Source organism: Rattus norvegicus, chromosome 13 (assembly GCF_036323735.1).
Source record: "Rattus norvegicus strain BN/NHsdMcwi chromosome 13, GRCr8, whole genome shotgun sequence".
Classification (NCBI taxonomy): Eukaryota; Metazoa; Chordata; class Mammalia; order Rodentia; family Muridae; genus Rattus; species Rattus norvegicus.
In genome coordinates, this window is record NC_086031.1 from 52,147,147 (window position 1) to 52,162,503 (window position 15,357).

General features: G+C 38.3%; 1 protein-coding gene across 8 annotated transcripts in view; it reads right to left on the bottom strand.

The window, feature by feature from the left end:
- Positions 1-570: 570 nt before the first annotated feature.
- Ptprc (protein tyrosine phosphatase, receptor type, C) overlaps positions 571-15,357 on the bottom strand; it is a 112,094-nt gene continuing 97,307 nt past the window's right edge. For all 8 annotated transcript variants that reach the window (XM_039090347.1, XM_006249912.4, XM_008769534.3 and 5 more), the window contains 8 exons: positions 14,317-14,466; positions 9,518-9,608; positions 8,008-8,141; positions 6,914-7,048; positions 5,439-5,561; positions 5,019-5,194; positions 3,392-3,527; positions 571-1,955 (listed from right to left, as the gene is read on the bottom strand). In XM_039090347.1, the coding sequence (XP_038946275.1) occupies positions 1,683-1,955; positions 3,392-3,527; positions 5,019-5,194; positions 5,439-5,561; positions 6,914-7,048; positions 8,008-8,141; positions 9,518-9,608; positions 14,317-14,466 (1,218 nt within the window). In that variant the 3' untranslated portion in view covers positions 571-1,682. The remainder of the gene's footprint in view (positions 1,956-3,391; positions 3,528-5,018; positions 5,195-5,438; positions 5,562-6,913; positions 7,049-8,007; positions 8,142-9,517; positions 9,609-14,316; positions 14,467-15,357) is intronic.

Consider the following 15,357-nt stretch of genomic DNA (forward strand, 5'->3'; position numbering starts at 1 on the left):
TGCAGTTAAAAAATCTTTGAGGAAGCACTTTACGTACACATGATTTTTGGATAATTTTATACTTTATTAAAAGTATAAAACTTATTTTATAAGTTGAAGAACTTCACGTTTTTTATGAGTCCGCCATATTCTTGGTAGAAAACCCAGACCTCTATGCAAAACGTAGATCAGACTTCACCCACTGCTTAAATAGAGTTCAAAGTAATCTAGCTTTGGAGGCCTCATCAATATGCTACAATGTAAACAGTAGTAGAGATGTGTTACAATAGATATCATTGAAGAGTGTCAGCATCCTGAAGTCACTCACAAATCTACATAGAAAACAGCCTGAAAGACTTCAGCATTAGAATTGCAAACTTCCACAATGTTTACCAGCAAAGAGCAATAGGCTTTCCCAGGTGACTTGAAAGCTGCAGCGAGTCGCTAGTGAGAAAAGAGTCCTCTTTATACCCTGCTGATGCCCACAACTGATCATCCTTTCTCCTCACCAATGAAGGAAAAGGGAAAACTAATCTCAGCTTGAAGAAGAAATTGTTTCAATGTCAATGCAAACATGTAACACACGCCATATAAGCAAGGAAGGTAGTAACTGAAAGTTTATTATGGTTATCAACATGGTTATGTCTTGATAAAGGCAAATAACATTTAAGACATTTAAGATAAATGCACTTTAATGAAATTCAAAGATGGTCATAAAAATAAGAAGTGGGCATATCAATGCTATGTTTCTTATGAATGTTGAATTCCATAAGAAAACTTTATGAGGTTACCTACATAAGTATTCAGTACAAACATTGTTTCATGCCCCTGTTTTTATTCTATGGATTTTAAATATACATTGTATTTGGTTAAGGACAATTATTTAGGTTCACAGCATATAGTGATATGATCAAGAGCATTAGGTAGTAATTTTCATCTATTACATAGACAAAAACCCATTTGCAAAGTCCTGTTTCCCACGTGGATACAAAAATAGACTCCCTTGAGTTTTTCATGTTTGATTAAATATGCATTAAGAGATAGAAATGAAATGACAGTATATGGAACATAAATCTCAAATGTTAATTTAGTTCACTTCCCTGGAGCAGCTGTACACACTCACAGCACTCTTAGACACTTTTATCTATCTCCAGAAATAGCATCTTAAACTACAAGATCATCAGTAGGACAAGGAGGCCATCTTGAGGTCATTTCAGAAATGTACACATTGTTATTCTTAGAACTGAATCCACATTCAATAGGACTTAAAAAAAAAAAAAAAGAACCCTTCAAACAAATTAACAGTTTAGATATAAAACGTATAGTTTCTTCAGGGGGACAAAAAAGCACTGTTTCTCCAAAGCATTTATAATGGCTTGAAAGCACTCTCTAATCACATTTAAATGGCACACAAACAGACACACACACACACACACACTCACACACACACACACTAACAGAAGCACACACTCTCTCACACACAGACATACTCTCCTACACACACTCTTGCTAAATGATATAGATACATTTTTAAAATAGGCATAAAACTGTACAAAACCTTTTGACAAACTTAAATATTTTTATACAGTGGCAAAGGTGAACACAGATTCCACGGACCACTGTACAGCCATATTTTTTCATTAGGTCTAGAAAAATAGAAACAACTAATTTGACATTTTGCGTTGTCCCACTCGAATCCGTTCCTATGAGCTCGGGGTTAGAGCTGGGCTCATGGGACCATTTGCAGAATGTTCTGGCTCCTCAGAACCACTTGCAGGCTCTGAAGCTCCAACTTCTTTGCTGTCTTCCTGGGCTTTGTTCAGAGGATCAGCTGGCTGAACACAGTTTGCGTCCTGCTTGGCTCCGTCCACTTCGTTATGAAATTCAATTTTGTCTTGGCTGTTTGCTTTCTTCACTTGTCCATTCTGGGTGGGATAGATGCTGGCCATGATGTCATAGAGGAACTGGTATTGCTCCTGGTGAAACAAGGCAGCATGAACTTACAATGGAGAAGGTTCTTATGTCCAGAAGAGATGTCCAAATGCTAACCATTTCCTTTTGGAAGTCTAGAATACGTTTTCTGACATGTTCTCATCACAAGCTTTCCAACTGACTCACCATTCCCTAGGATCAGGCGTGGAGTACCTTGTGTGAGCAACACCAGTCAGGTAACTCCCCACTACGCGTCGTGTGACGACTGAGCCCAGACCTCTGCCAAAATGTCATTTTTGTTCCTATGTTCCTAGCTAATGTGCGCACATCATTTATGAACGTAAGCAGGAACCACCTTATTCAAGAAGCTTGCAAAAGTCCCCAGTGGTTAAAGTGAAGGGTCCCCAGTGACCCTCTTACACTTTCTGCCACTTTAGTTATTTGATTATTCAATACTTGCTTGCCTTTAAGTCTCTTTACAGAGAGTACATTTACCAGGTATTCAAATACTTTTTAAAAATCCATCCATGTAAACTTGTCACATGTACGTGAAAGCTTTGTATACTTCGGTGAGAAATTGTGTTGAGAATGAATATTAAATCACTGGTGTTCAACTATGATGTTGCTGCAGGCAGAGGATACACAGGGTCCATAGATGTAACACCTACTGCTTTCCCCTGAACACACAAGGCTTTCACTGTAAACTGCAGGCCTCTTGATTCTGAACCCAGCTTCGTGATTGGTTTGCTTGGAAACCATATTGTAACAGTTCTAGGCCTGGACTTCAAGAGGTGGCTCATTCTGCTTGTTCTCTTTCTACTCTGCCCTTGCATAAGCTTGAATGTTCCTATGTTCCTAGCTAATGTGTACACATCATTTATGAATGTAAGCAGGAACCACCTCATTCAAGAAGCTTGCATGGTTACTGGCTGTCAAAGGTAAATGACAGCCACTTGCCAATTCGCTGGCAACACAGATTACTTTAGGCCAGTCAGACCTAAGTAGATACATCAGCTGCTAGCAGACATGTGAGCCGGGATCTCATTGGCTATGCCTGGGGAGCTGAGCAGATCAATAGAACATCACTGAAATACAGTCATGTTATTAAAGTCACTAAATTTGGGACTGATTTGTTATACAATGAGACTAGTTGATAAATGGACATTAAAGGATGTGACCATGTAACCTGCCATGACAAGTTGACAACAAACTCTGATAAGGTCTTACTTATATTGATTATCCTTTATTGAGGATTAGGATGTAAAAATCAGTGGGAAAAATCAGAAAAACAGAGAAGAGAGGGGAAGGGAAGGAGAGGAGAGGAGAGGAGAGGAGAGGAGAGGAGAGGAGAGGAGAGGAGAGGAGAGGAGAGGAGAGGAGAGGAGAGGAGAGGAGAGGAGAGGAAAGAGGAGAGGAGAGGAAGGTGAAGTATCCACCTGGAAACACAGAGGACTTGAAAATGACATCGAGGGATACTTACAAAGCTGCCCACCATCCCCGGCCGTGCTTTGCGTAGAGACTTTACCACTTGAAAAACATCAACCACATCTTCTGTTTCTGCACTTTCCAGGAGATTGAACAGAGCACAGAACAACCCCGTCTGCTGGGATCCATCCCTGCCGAAGGAACGAAGGAATTGTTTTTGAAGAAGAAAATGAAATAACTCATTGTCTTATAGAGAAAAGGGCTATTAGCATGAACACAGCGATAGGATGTATTTTTAATTTCACATCTACTATATGCATCTTGCTCTTGTCTTTTAAAGACCAAATTAGCTTTTGTTAATGCATTTGGGAACAGACTCTTCCAATACAGGACTAGGACTTGCTGGTTCTGTGGCTAAATGAGACATAGATCTGGCTTTAAGAGCATAATTTCTTTTATGTGTTGTTTTGCATTTTTAAATGCACCTTTACTAGCGGCCTCAGTTGTTAGGGTTAATATACCACGGTAGATTTGATCGATGAGGAAACTAAGAAGTAGGAAGCATCAGGAAAAAGTCCAGAAACAGATTACACCCAAGGACTTGCTCTGCATCGCTCCTGGCTTTTCTCAACATTTCTTAACAGTGTTCTCTTTCTACCTCAGTGAGAAAGAGATGCTTGACAGACTTACTCACTGAAGCAAGGACATCCCAATAATTCATCAAGCACAGAAGGAAGAACAGTAAGGGTAAAAACACACAGTGTGGCTGGCTTCACTTTAAACATCATGTAGCCAGCAGGTACTCTGTCAGACTTCACGGGGAAAACACGGTTACCCCCTAAGCAATCAATTCAGACCTAAGCTTCTGTTCACCAGTTTTCTTTCCACGTAAATGTCACCTTTAAAGGTGCAAAGAACCCTGGGAAAAACTATGCCCATGAGGTCCTTGTTCCTTTATGTTTGGTGGTATTAGTGAGGACTTTCATAACTTTTAAGAGCATTTCTTCAGATTTACAGTGATGACCTTACATTAAGACTTTTCATGATAAATTTTAATATTCATTTTCTGTAAGCTTTTCATATTACCTTCTCATGCATAACAGGATACGTTATGCTCGTGTGCGCGCGTGTGCGCGTGCGCGCACACACACACACACACACACACACACACGATTTCATAAAAAGTTTACAAATAACTAGCTTAAAGTATATCTACTAGAAACAAACCATTTAGCTCTCAGGTTCTGTGATACCCAGTAGAGTGAATGCAATACAGAGGAGTCTGTCCACAATGGAATCCATCAGCCAACCCATTCGTACATATTTTTCACCCACAAATTTACCACATAAAGCATCGCAGGTCTAATGGTAGGCAAGGGAGATTCAAAGATGACATCAAATGATGTTAAACACCTGCCAGTCTAAAATCATTGCTTTATAACCTTCATTGTTTATATTATTATATTATATTAGTTATTAATTATATATAATATATTATATATATTATATTATATATTATATTATATTAGTCATGCTGCATATAAATAACATGAGAGTGAATTGCTTCATGGGCATTTTCATGGGGCCACACTATGTACATATGAGGAGGATGCTCTCCTGCGTCCAATATAAATGAATACAAAGCCTTCCAACTTTAGAGTACATCCCATCAGTGTCCTAACCTGCAGTGGACTAGGATTGATGCATGCTTGTGGTACTTCATCCCTTCTGAGCCACTCTTGGGAAGCTTCTGTTTGATGTTCTGAATCAGAGTCACTAGATCTTTGGGTTCTGCAGGGAGCTCCTCCCCTTTCCATGTGGTACACTGGTACTGGTACACAGTTCTAGGCTCCTTTCTCTGCAATCAGAGGTGAAGTGAACATTAGCTTAAATGAAGTTCAGTCCAGCTTATCATAACTTTGGTAGCTTCTTTTTTCTTGTTACAGTTGTTTTCATTCAAATAGCAATTTTTATTCGGAACCATTATAAAGACAGTGGTCTTGAAGATACACAACATTTCACATTAATTTAATGTCAGAATAATTACATGATAGTTACGTCATCATTTTGAAAGCAAAAATGCTTTCTAAGTGTTTACCTACCTTGGAATGTCTCAGTTCAAATGCTCGCAGAATATAGGCTGAGGATTTGTTCGTGTCTTTCAACATTACTTCCATGTCTCCATAAGTCTGCTTTCCTTCTCCCCAGTATTGAGCACAGACTTCCTAGATAAAAAAAATTAACACGACTTACAATGTTTTACATGGGTGTTGCCTTTGCTCTTTAAACTATTCAGAACCCCTTCTCTCTTCCTGCCTCTTCTTTTAGTACTAAATAGAAAATATCTCATTTTAAAATAATTGAAACATTTATAAAAATCTAAAAACGACTTCAAAAATACAGTGAAGAATTTTCACTGCATGGTGGTTGCTTGGGCAGGATCAGAGTAATCTAAGAATAGCTTTATCATCTCTGGAAGAGGTCTTTGAAAATTGTCTCTCTTTTTAAACCCTGATTATCTAACCCCTTCAAAATCTATAGAATGAGTTGACCCCAGCCATGACTCCTCCAACAACTTGGGCTTCTCTATTCCCACACTGGTCCTTGAGAATAGAGTTTGTTTGCATTGATTCAAGATTTCACCCAGCGTCTTGATGGCCAACTCTCTGCAAAGCTACACTGAGATAGCATGAAGGGGTAAGAATGGTGAGTAAGGGAACCAGAGATCTCCTCAAACTAGCAATCTATAATTGCTGACAATACAGAGGCACTGATAGGCGACAAGAGGTAGAGGGAGGAAGCTGGAGATGGAATTCAAGGAGGATGAAAGGCAGAGACAGAGAAGAGAGAGAAAGGAGGACTGAGCAGAGGGAATCTGTAGGGAGAAAGGTAGAAGCAGAGTAAGGGGAAGAGAAGACAGAGACAGTAATGGATACATGCTTATGAGGATTTCACTTACCATATGTGAGAACTAAAATCGTTCTTAAATGATCTACTATTGGGAATTTTTAATGGTATCTCAGGGTACTAAAGAAAACACTAAACATATATCACATGGGTTAATTAGGAAGTAAATATACATCTTAAGTTTATCACTAATTACAGAACTTAGTGGCAATAGTATCCCATGGGAATAAAGAAGAAAATATACAGCTGAAAATTTCAGAGTTTTGTCCTCCTAGAAGACTAGAGTTAGGAGGCACAGAGGAAGGTCGATTAGGAACATGGGATATTTGTGTAATGAGAATACCAAGTGGAATGCCAAGGCTCTGTATGTAACCATATTTGTCCAGAATGAAAAGTGAGTTTTCACACATGAATATAGGAAATATGTGAAAGGTATAATCTTCAACCATATAGGTCCTCCCTCCACATGCCCAAGAATTGAGAGAACGTCTGAACCCAAACATAAGACAGTGAAGCCAACCTGACAAAGATCCCTGGGGCACTAACAAGGTGGATTGAGTACCAGAGGAATTAAACATGGAGAGAACAGCAAAAACCAAGGAATCGAAGAACAGAGAAAAACCCAGCATGGTCAAGGGTTATCTAAAGCAGCGTTCTTCAAAACACAAACCTGGTCTCCACTCATTAACTCTGTCAACATCACAATAACCTTGACTTTTCTTTGGAATATCATCTGCCAAAAGTCACCAATAGTCTCTTTTAGTGGACCCTGGGCAGCAATCATCATTTCTGGTTTCCAGTAACTCTGAAAATCACAAAGATAGAATTTGTTACTGCTACTGTCAAAGAAGGAGCAGTACCTGCTTAAACTTTTAGAAAAAAAAATAGTTGATTTGGTATCATTGCCATTCATAGACAAAGTTAAGATTCTGAAGACCAAGGAAAATTCAGTGTCTAGTCATAAAATATTTCATTCTTACTTAGTGGTGTGAAATTAGTTATAATACACAATGCTATCTATCGAAAATATGCTTCTAAAAAGTGTTTTCTCTTTTAATTATTTTAATTGTGAAAATGAATTAGTGTAAGGATATTAATTATTCTTATTATTGATCTATTTTAACTTGGGTCTATAGGTTTTCTCCTGATGTGATGTAATTAAGCTAATACTAAAGTATGAGTTGTACCACTAACTAAAAAAAAATCCGACTGAGTTTGTAAGTCTTTACTGAATCCCTTATTTAGTTTTTGGGTTTCTTGTTTGTTTGCTTGCTTTGGTTTTTGGTTTTGGGGGTTTTGGTTTTAGTTTGTTTCCCCTAAATATTATATGTATAAATTCACCTGAGAGACTTTCAAAAATGCTGACCTGCGACTGTTAACATTAACAAGGTCAACGCTCTAACTAATCTAGTTATCTGAGTGAAAAAGCTTCCCTGTTATCAACATGTAAATTTGGGTGTGCTAATTTGAATAGCTAATACTTTCTAATAGTTGTATTTATTGTAATTTTGTTCTTTAACCCAGTTTGTTAATATGTTTAACATAAAATACAAGCAGTGGCACTGCCTTGTTCCGAATCAAATGATTACATTTTAACCCTTTTATGTAGTTTGACATGTATTACACGGTGAAAATTTTACACCTATGAATAAGTGATTATCATTGAGCTCCTTATCTATGTATATTATTGCTAAGAAACAGACATAACAACACAATCGTGATCCCAAAGGGGTCAGAGCCTGGATTCAGACTGTGGGTACCTACCATCACAAATGACGCATTAATGTATTTGCTGGTTTCTTCCGAGTCACTGTCCTCATCTGAAGATTCGTCGGATTCAGCCTCGCTCTCTTTGCTCATCTCTAGTTCATGCTTAAGTGGCACTCTGTTAAAGTCATCTGTGGAAAGAGAAACAGCCGCAAGTCCTACCGAAGAAGTCCTCAGGGGTGAGGACTGAGCTCACCTACAGACAATATGCTTGACCTGATCACACTCTTGGGCTTCATTGAAAACTCAAATGCAAACGGATCAAACTTACTACTGACAGACACATAGAAATGAAGAAGAAATTCAGAATTAATGAACTGATCTAACCACAATAAGAGGCTAGGTAAAATTCAGCATTTAATGATTAAAATTACGTATGAAAGTCAAAAAGAGAAGAAAGTCCCCAAATGATTATGGTAATAAAATCAAAAGTCCTAGAAGTCATTATACTCCAACTGATGGATCAACGTTTCATAGCACCTTAGTAGTTCATGGACCATCACCGGTGGTTCTGGTTATTATAACTGAAAATTTTCAGAGCCTAGACTTTTGTTTTCAATGTTATTCGATTAACAGTAAATTAAAATTTTCTACTAAGTAGGTTCTTCAGAATTATTTTAATCTAATTGTGTCCAGTTCTAAAGCATTCCTTGTTTCTCAATACTTTAAATCACTAATAACCTGGCTGATGGTGTTCTTAACTATGCAACTATCAATTCCATATTTTAAGAGTATAAACAAGGATTTTTGCAGAAATTAACTAGGTTAGCCAGGTATTGATTGCATTTGTCTGGTTGCCTTGTTTATTAGCATGGTTTACATTTTACCTGTGCTAATTTTGGTTTATGCAGCTGGATGCTATCAAAGCAGCACCAGGTGTGATCCCATCAGTATCCTTAAATAGAATTGAAACTTAAAATAATTGTTCATATTTTCAATGTGATGAATTTAGTGACTAACAATTTATTAAACCTTTCCAGCTGTCCTCAACCCTGCTATCTGATGATTACCTTGACATATAATAAAGGTAAAATAAAACTAGTGAAGGAGACGAAATCTTTCTTTGCCCCAACCCACAGATTTTATCTTCTTATAACCTATTTCTGTCCTTTTTGTTTTTTCAAATGTGCCTGTGTTGGGGTATGGGTGGACATACTATATACTGTCCATCTTTTAAAGTTAATTGAAAATTTTTGGGATCTAAATAATCTGCTAAATTTAAATTTTAGATAGCCTACAAATTAATTTCTTTCTTCCTCTTGCCCTCCTCTCTCTTTCTTTTCGCTTTGGGACAGAGTTTTGTGTAGTCTTGGCTGGGCTCAAACTCACACAGAACCTCCTGCCTCTGTCTCCCAAGTGCTGGGACTAAAGGCACGCAGTCCACCCAGCTGCCCGCAAACTTATCAATTATCAATCAACTGTCGCTTCATAGTCTGTGTCTTACATTAAATAAGCCCAAAAATGGCTAAGCTGTATCTGATACAAGAAATAAAAGTCAACTACATACATGGAACAACGTTAGAACTCCTGTTTTTCTTTTTATTTTCTTCTTGATTTCCAATGTGCTGTGTCCTCCAGCTCCTGTATGAAGGAAGTCTCTAAGGAAAAGAAAGATAGAAGCCTCCTTTAAAATCTAATATTTCCTAGAGTATTGGAGCCTGGGCTATCTCTTAAACAAGTATATCATCAATGCCTGTAAAATTTGTGTAACTCCCCACGGGTGACAGTTCTTTTTGATTGTTTGTTTTAAATTTATTTTTTTATTTTCCTGACATAATACATTTATTATTTGGCAATTTTATGCAATGCTCCCCCAATCACTCTCACTTCCTATTCCTTCTAGGTCCACTCTTCACCCTCCCACCCTTTTGTCTTCCCCCCAAAAAGATAAAAGAATACACCAAGTCCAATGTGTGTTGCTCATATACTCATTGGAGCATGGTCAAACTCCCAGTTCCTTAAAGAAAACTGAGTTTTTAAATCTGACTCTGAAGCTTTTCTTTTTACTGCTCAGACATTCAGTAGCTTTGACATGTTGAGTTGAGACTGAAAAATCACATTTGTACCCAGTAGAGTTTGCTTCTTATTTAAGAGACCTTTGACAATAAGTTTGCATAGTTTTGTCCTACGTTAGGTAAAACCACAAAATAAAGACTTACATTATTATCCACACCATAATGGCAAACTATGTTAAGTGAGCAGGTCTTGGTCAACAAAGATGATACACAGAGGGTGGGACCACATGCATTGCGAGACAGAGCCAAAGTATAGCAATTCGAACTCATCTGTAAAACTGTCGTTTGTAAAGAGATTGCACAAAGAAGGCCTTCATAGCAGTGTGCATTAGCGTGGATTTCTAGGGAAGTATTTTCTAACCCCAGCCATAGAGACATACAGAGGCAACTGGAGCTGTGATCCAAGAGGTGCAGGCTGCATCTCCAGCCAGCAAAGAGAGCAGGCATAGTCCATGTGATGCTGACTTTCCAGGCATGAAGTTGCAAGGGTGTGGACGTTACAGGATTTTACAATAAGGCTCCAAAATGCTACTGAGCCCAGTCAATGTGTAGCAGGGTTAGATGCCCTGCATGGAACTCTGGTGTGACCTGGGTGTGAAGCTATGATGGTGAAACTTAAGATGCAGTGAAGTCCTCAGGATAGTGAAGATGATAGAAATATGAACCATTTGCCAGGGACCTCATGCTCCTGCTGCCACAGCCCAATCAGGAATTGACGCAAAATTTCCTTGCAGAATGTGCTTTATTAGGAGAGCGATGGTTGAGGCCATAGAGCTCAGTGGTATGATCGGGTCTTGAACTAGGAGAGCAATTCACATAAATAACATCATACTGCAGACAGCATGACGGGGCATGGGTGCTTTTGCTTGCAACCCAGAAAAGGTCATCAATTGGAGAGCTAGACAGCATATCTAACATGTAGGGGTTTCATAAAGTAGAGACAGGCTCTTCAGTTCCCTGAGAAGCAAAGGACACATCTTACTTTTACAGGTTCTTCTAATATGGGCAGAAATTCTACACTAGCTTTGCAGTCTGCCTTAGTCTATGTGCTAAGGAGGCAGGCAATGGTTAACACCATTAACAATCTTTCACTCTCAAAGGATATAGAGTGGGCTTGATTTCTCTACCCTTAAAATCTAAGACTGACTTCCAACAGCAGGGTCTATCAGTTCTTTCTAGAGAACAGTCTACAAGGAGAAGAATATATCCTGATTTTTGTGGGGGGGGGTGGCTAGATGGTCTGTGGTACAAGTCTAAGAAGATTCTCTTCCAGCATGCTTTCTCCTCCAAAATGGACTAAACCATCAAGCCATGAGCCAGAGTCAACCTTTCCTCCCTTCCCTGCCCCCTTCTCAACTGTAAGTGATCTTTTTATTGACACCTGATCACAGTAATGAAAAATGTAAATAACAAAACCAGTTACCTTGGAAAACATGACAGCACGTTGTGAGAAACCACCCAACAAGCAGAAAGAACCTAATATTCTAAGTGGAACTGGTGGATTCCCTTCCACCAGGGGAATTTTGAGAATTATTTACTCTTTAATTCCTGCTTCTTTCAACTGCCCACAAATCTAAGCCCCTCAGTGAGGTCTCCAGTGTACATGAAGTACAGTAATAGCTAGGACCACGGTTCTGAGGCTACTGTCATCTCCTAGTATAATAAGTCAGAGTAGGGTCCAAAGCCAACTGCACATGGTCTTGGATAATGCTAGGATGTATACAAAATGGAAGGTTAGCTGAAAGACTCAGCTTTCCTGAGGTCATTATCTATGATGGTATAGAGTTTTGCATTGATCCATCTGGTGTGAGATGTCTTTACTATTATAAATGGCCCTTTACCTGTATTCTGTACGTAAGCCCAGTAAACTTCCTAATTGCTCAGATTGAAATCTGATGGAATTGTGACTTTGGTGTGTCATTGGGTATCCTATCTGGTGTGAGCTGAAGTCTGGTCTTTTATACACAGTAAAGGCTAAATCAGAAGGAACACCTTTCTGCCAGCCTCTGGTGTCCATGGTCTCTCCTCCTCTGGTGTCCATGGTCTTTCCTAAGTGAAACTATATCCTGATCCTCTTTTCCCAGAAATCTTTTTCCTTTCCCTTTTACAGTAAATATACCACTTGATACCACCAAGATGCTTCCATTTCTTTGCCTCATAATTTGAATAAGAATTACATTTTCTCTTTGCTTCTGCCTTCTCCTTGCAAGCCATCTATACTAATTTCTTACTCTCAGAACCCAATGAATTTCATTTTCTTTCTTTCCCTCATATCATAGTACTCATTATTCAGTGTCATTCACTCAGAGGCATCAGCTACCAATTCCAGGATCACCCAATCTCATTATTTTTAGGACTGGACAGTGATGAGCTCTCTCCCAGAAGATGCTCATTGCTTGGGTAGGCCGACAATGACGACATAATCTATTCAATCCTGCTATAGCCTGAAGTCTTTCTTACCTCCTCTGAAAACTGTTTCTACTCCTCACCCATCCAGTCTCACCATTCCACCTTTGTCTACTTTATTACAAATATAACATCATGTCTATTCATCTATTTTAGAAACTTTCTCTTAGAATTTTGTTTTTTTTATCAAAGTCTCCAGCGTACTGTTCTTAACGACTTTCTCTCTTGATTTCTATGTAACCCTTTCATATGTCATCATCTACCACTATAAACATTCACTGGCAAAGATCTTCAATATCTTTGCTGATCTTCCACATATTAATTTTCAGATCTACATGGGTTTATACAACCTCTATCCCCAGAGATCTCAGCTAAAACTGCCAAATGATACTCTTTTTAACTCATGGCCATAAACAGCGGAAGATCATACGATAACTTCTGATTATCTTATTAACTTTGAATTAATTATTTCCTACTGGGACTTCTTCCTTGAGCACTAAGATTTTATTGCCTTTGTTCCTCTGGTTTCTCTCAACTCTCCACTCATGATTTTTCTTCATAATTCCTCTATAAATTAAAGGCAATTGAGATTGAACTTTGATTTGATTAACATGTGTAGTAAACATGTTTTAGAATATCCTACTATTATGCACAAATATGTACAATTGTGTGTCCATTAAACATTTCCAATATATTATTACCAAAGAAAAGATAGCCATAAAAGAGCTACTGCCACTGTCTGACATTTCATCACCACATGCACCAGCCACTCAGCATCTCTGGTCTCATTCTCTTTCTGACTGCTTGGGTGGAGTGATGTCTCCTGTCTCTACATGTAATAGCTGGTGACTGCTGAATGACCCTCTTTCAGACCTCTCCAATGTCCACTTGCAAAGCCCTTTGACTCTTATGCCTACAAATGTTCTTGGCATCCAGAAGAAATTTAAGCATGTCTGCTCAGTTGAAAAATAAATTCCTCTATTTTTTAGTGACTGTACATACAAATGGTTACCTTAAATATACCAGTACCACTTAACAGCGAGAATGCATGTGTGACTTAGTGAGCTTATGGTCAGTTTGTCAGCTCAAAGGGCAATAAAATAATGTGACAGCTCCCTGATGGTCTGTCTCATTCTCTGTTTACTAGTCTCTCAATAGAGGTCAAGTCTTTGGAAGATGGCAGATCATTAGATGCTGCCCGCTGTCCTCCAAGCTTAGCCACCCTTTTTTTTTTTATCAGAAACAGTCAAGTGGCCTGCATTTGATTAAAAAAAGAAAAAGAAAAGCACATCCCACCTCTTGTGAAACTGAAAGTCTCAGTAAAGTGGGAATTACAGGTGGAAGGGGAAAGTTGACACCACTTATACTGCTGTATAAGTTCACTTACACAATGAAGTTGTATAAGGATGGTTATATGAACACACTGAGATCACAACAAACTTCATCCTCACTTGGTTTTCAGAATAATCACTTAATAGAGAGGTGGAGATGCCAAGACTTATCCTTTGTGTTCTGTCTTACAGCTCCAGCAAGTTCAACTTTGTAATCAGTCACAAATCCTTCTAACTATTTCCTTTGAAACCAAAACCAGATGCAGCATTTAAAGGCGAGGTGTTGCACTGCCTGTGGCCACTGTGATTATTTTGACACTTTTCATATAAGCTTAGTGGAGCAAGAGTATTAGTTGTAGACTCAGTCCTCAAGATTTGAACAAACCTCTTACATAACTGTTGTATAAATACAGGCATTTTTTTTAAAAACTCCTGGAGTCTTAGTTTCCTCATCTGAATTCTACTGCTTTGTAGCCAAGTACTGGAAAGGACCTGAGGAAAAAAAAGCCACATTCCTCAAAATTAATAACCATATTGATTTTGACAATTGCTACCTGGTACTCAGCCTCCAAAGGAGACGGGTCACTGGGTGGATCTCTCTTCTTCAGATTCTGTAGACATGAATGTAACTCAGACAAGTTCACTTCTGTTTCCCCAAATTGATTGTACTCCACTAAGGCCTGATGGATCAGGATGTACTGGGCCTACAAAAATCAAAGAGCAGCACGCATAACTAAAATCTACTGTAGAGCCTTATAGATCACATTTAACTAAAATATGCATACATTCAATTTTTCACACACTGGAAAGCTGTGTAATAAAAGAATATTGATATCTATAATACATAAATATTCTGGAAATTGAGTCACAAATTTCTGGATGATGAACAAATTGCAATTTAGACTGTAATTCCCCAAAAGAAGTGGTTTTTCCAAGAGAGTATCTATTAGTTGAAATTAATATTACCTAAAGCTTTAATGAGTTTCAAAGCATGTTAGAAAAACAGGTAAACACCCTGTAGAACAAATATATTATTCAAAGTTTTATGGCATTTGTCCAATGGAGAAAACTAAGATCTGGTGTGCCAAACAGAAACTTAGCAACTCCAAATGTTTTCATTAGCTCGTTTGAGCCCATTTTTTTCTTTTTTAAGGAAAAGGTATGTTTTTGACAAGCCTTATAAACTGCCATATGTAGTTTGGCATATCTTTTGACTCTGATTAGTTTCTATCATTTTAATTTGATGAGATCTGCATTCATGTCTGTTTCTCTACAGGCACTCCGGTACATGAGTGCTACTGATATTAATTCCTATGTGGGTTCCATGTTTGCATCTGACCACACAGAAAGACACACACTAGATTGTTCTCTTTAACACTGCAAGTAATTTGCTGTAATTTTCCACTCCCTACTGATAGGTATTTAGAGCATTTCCGATATTTTGTTATTCTAACTGTTAAAATTCAGGGAGCACTCCTGCACCTGTTTCTGGTTATAGCCATTTGCACAAACAAACACGTAGTGTTGCCAAACAGACATTTCTATAGTAACTATTTCTTACAATTACCAAATGCCACAGCACATGCCCCAAAGAT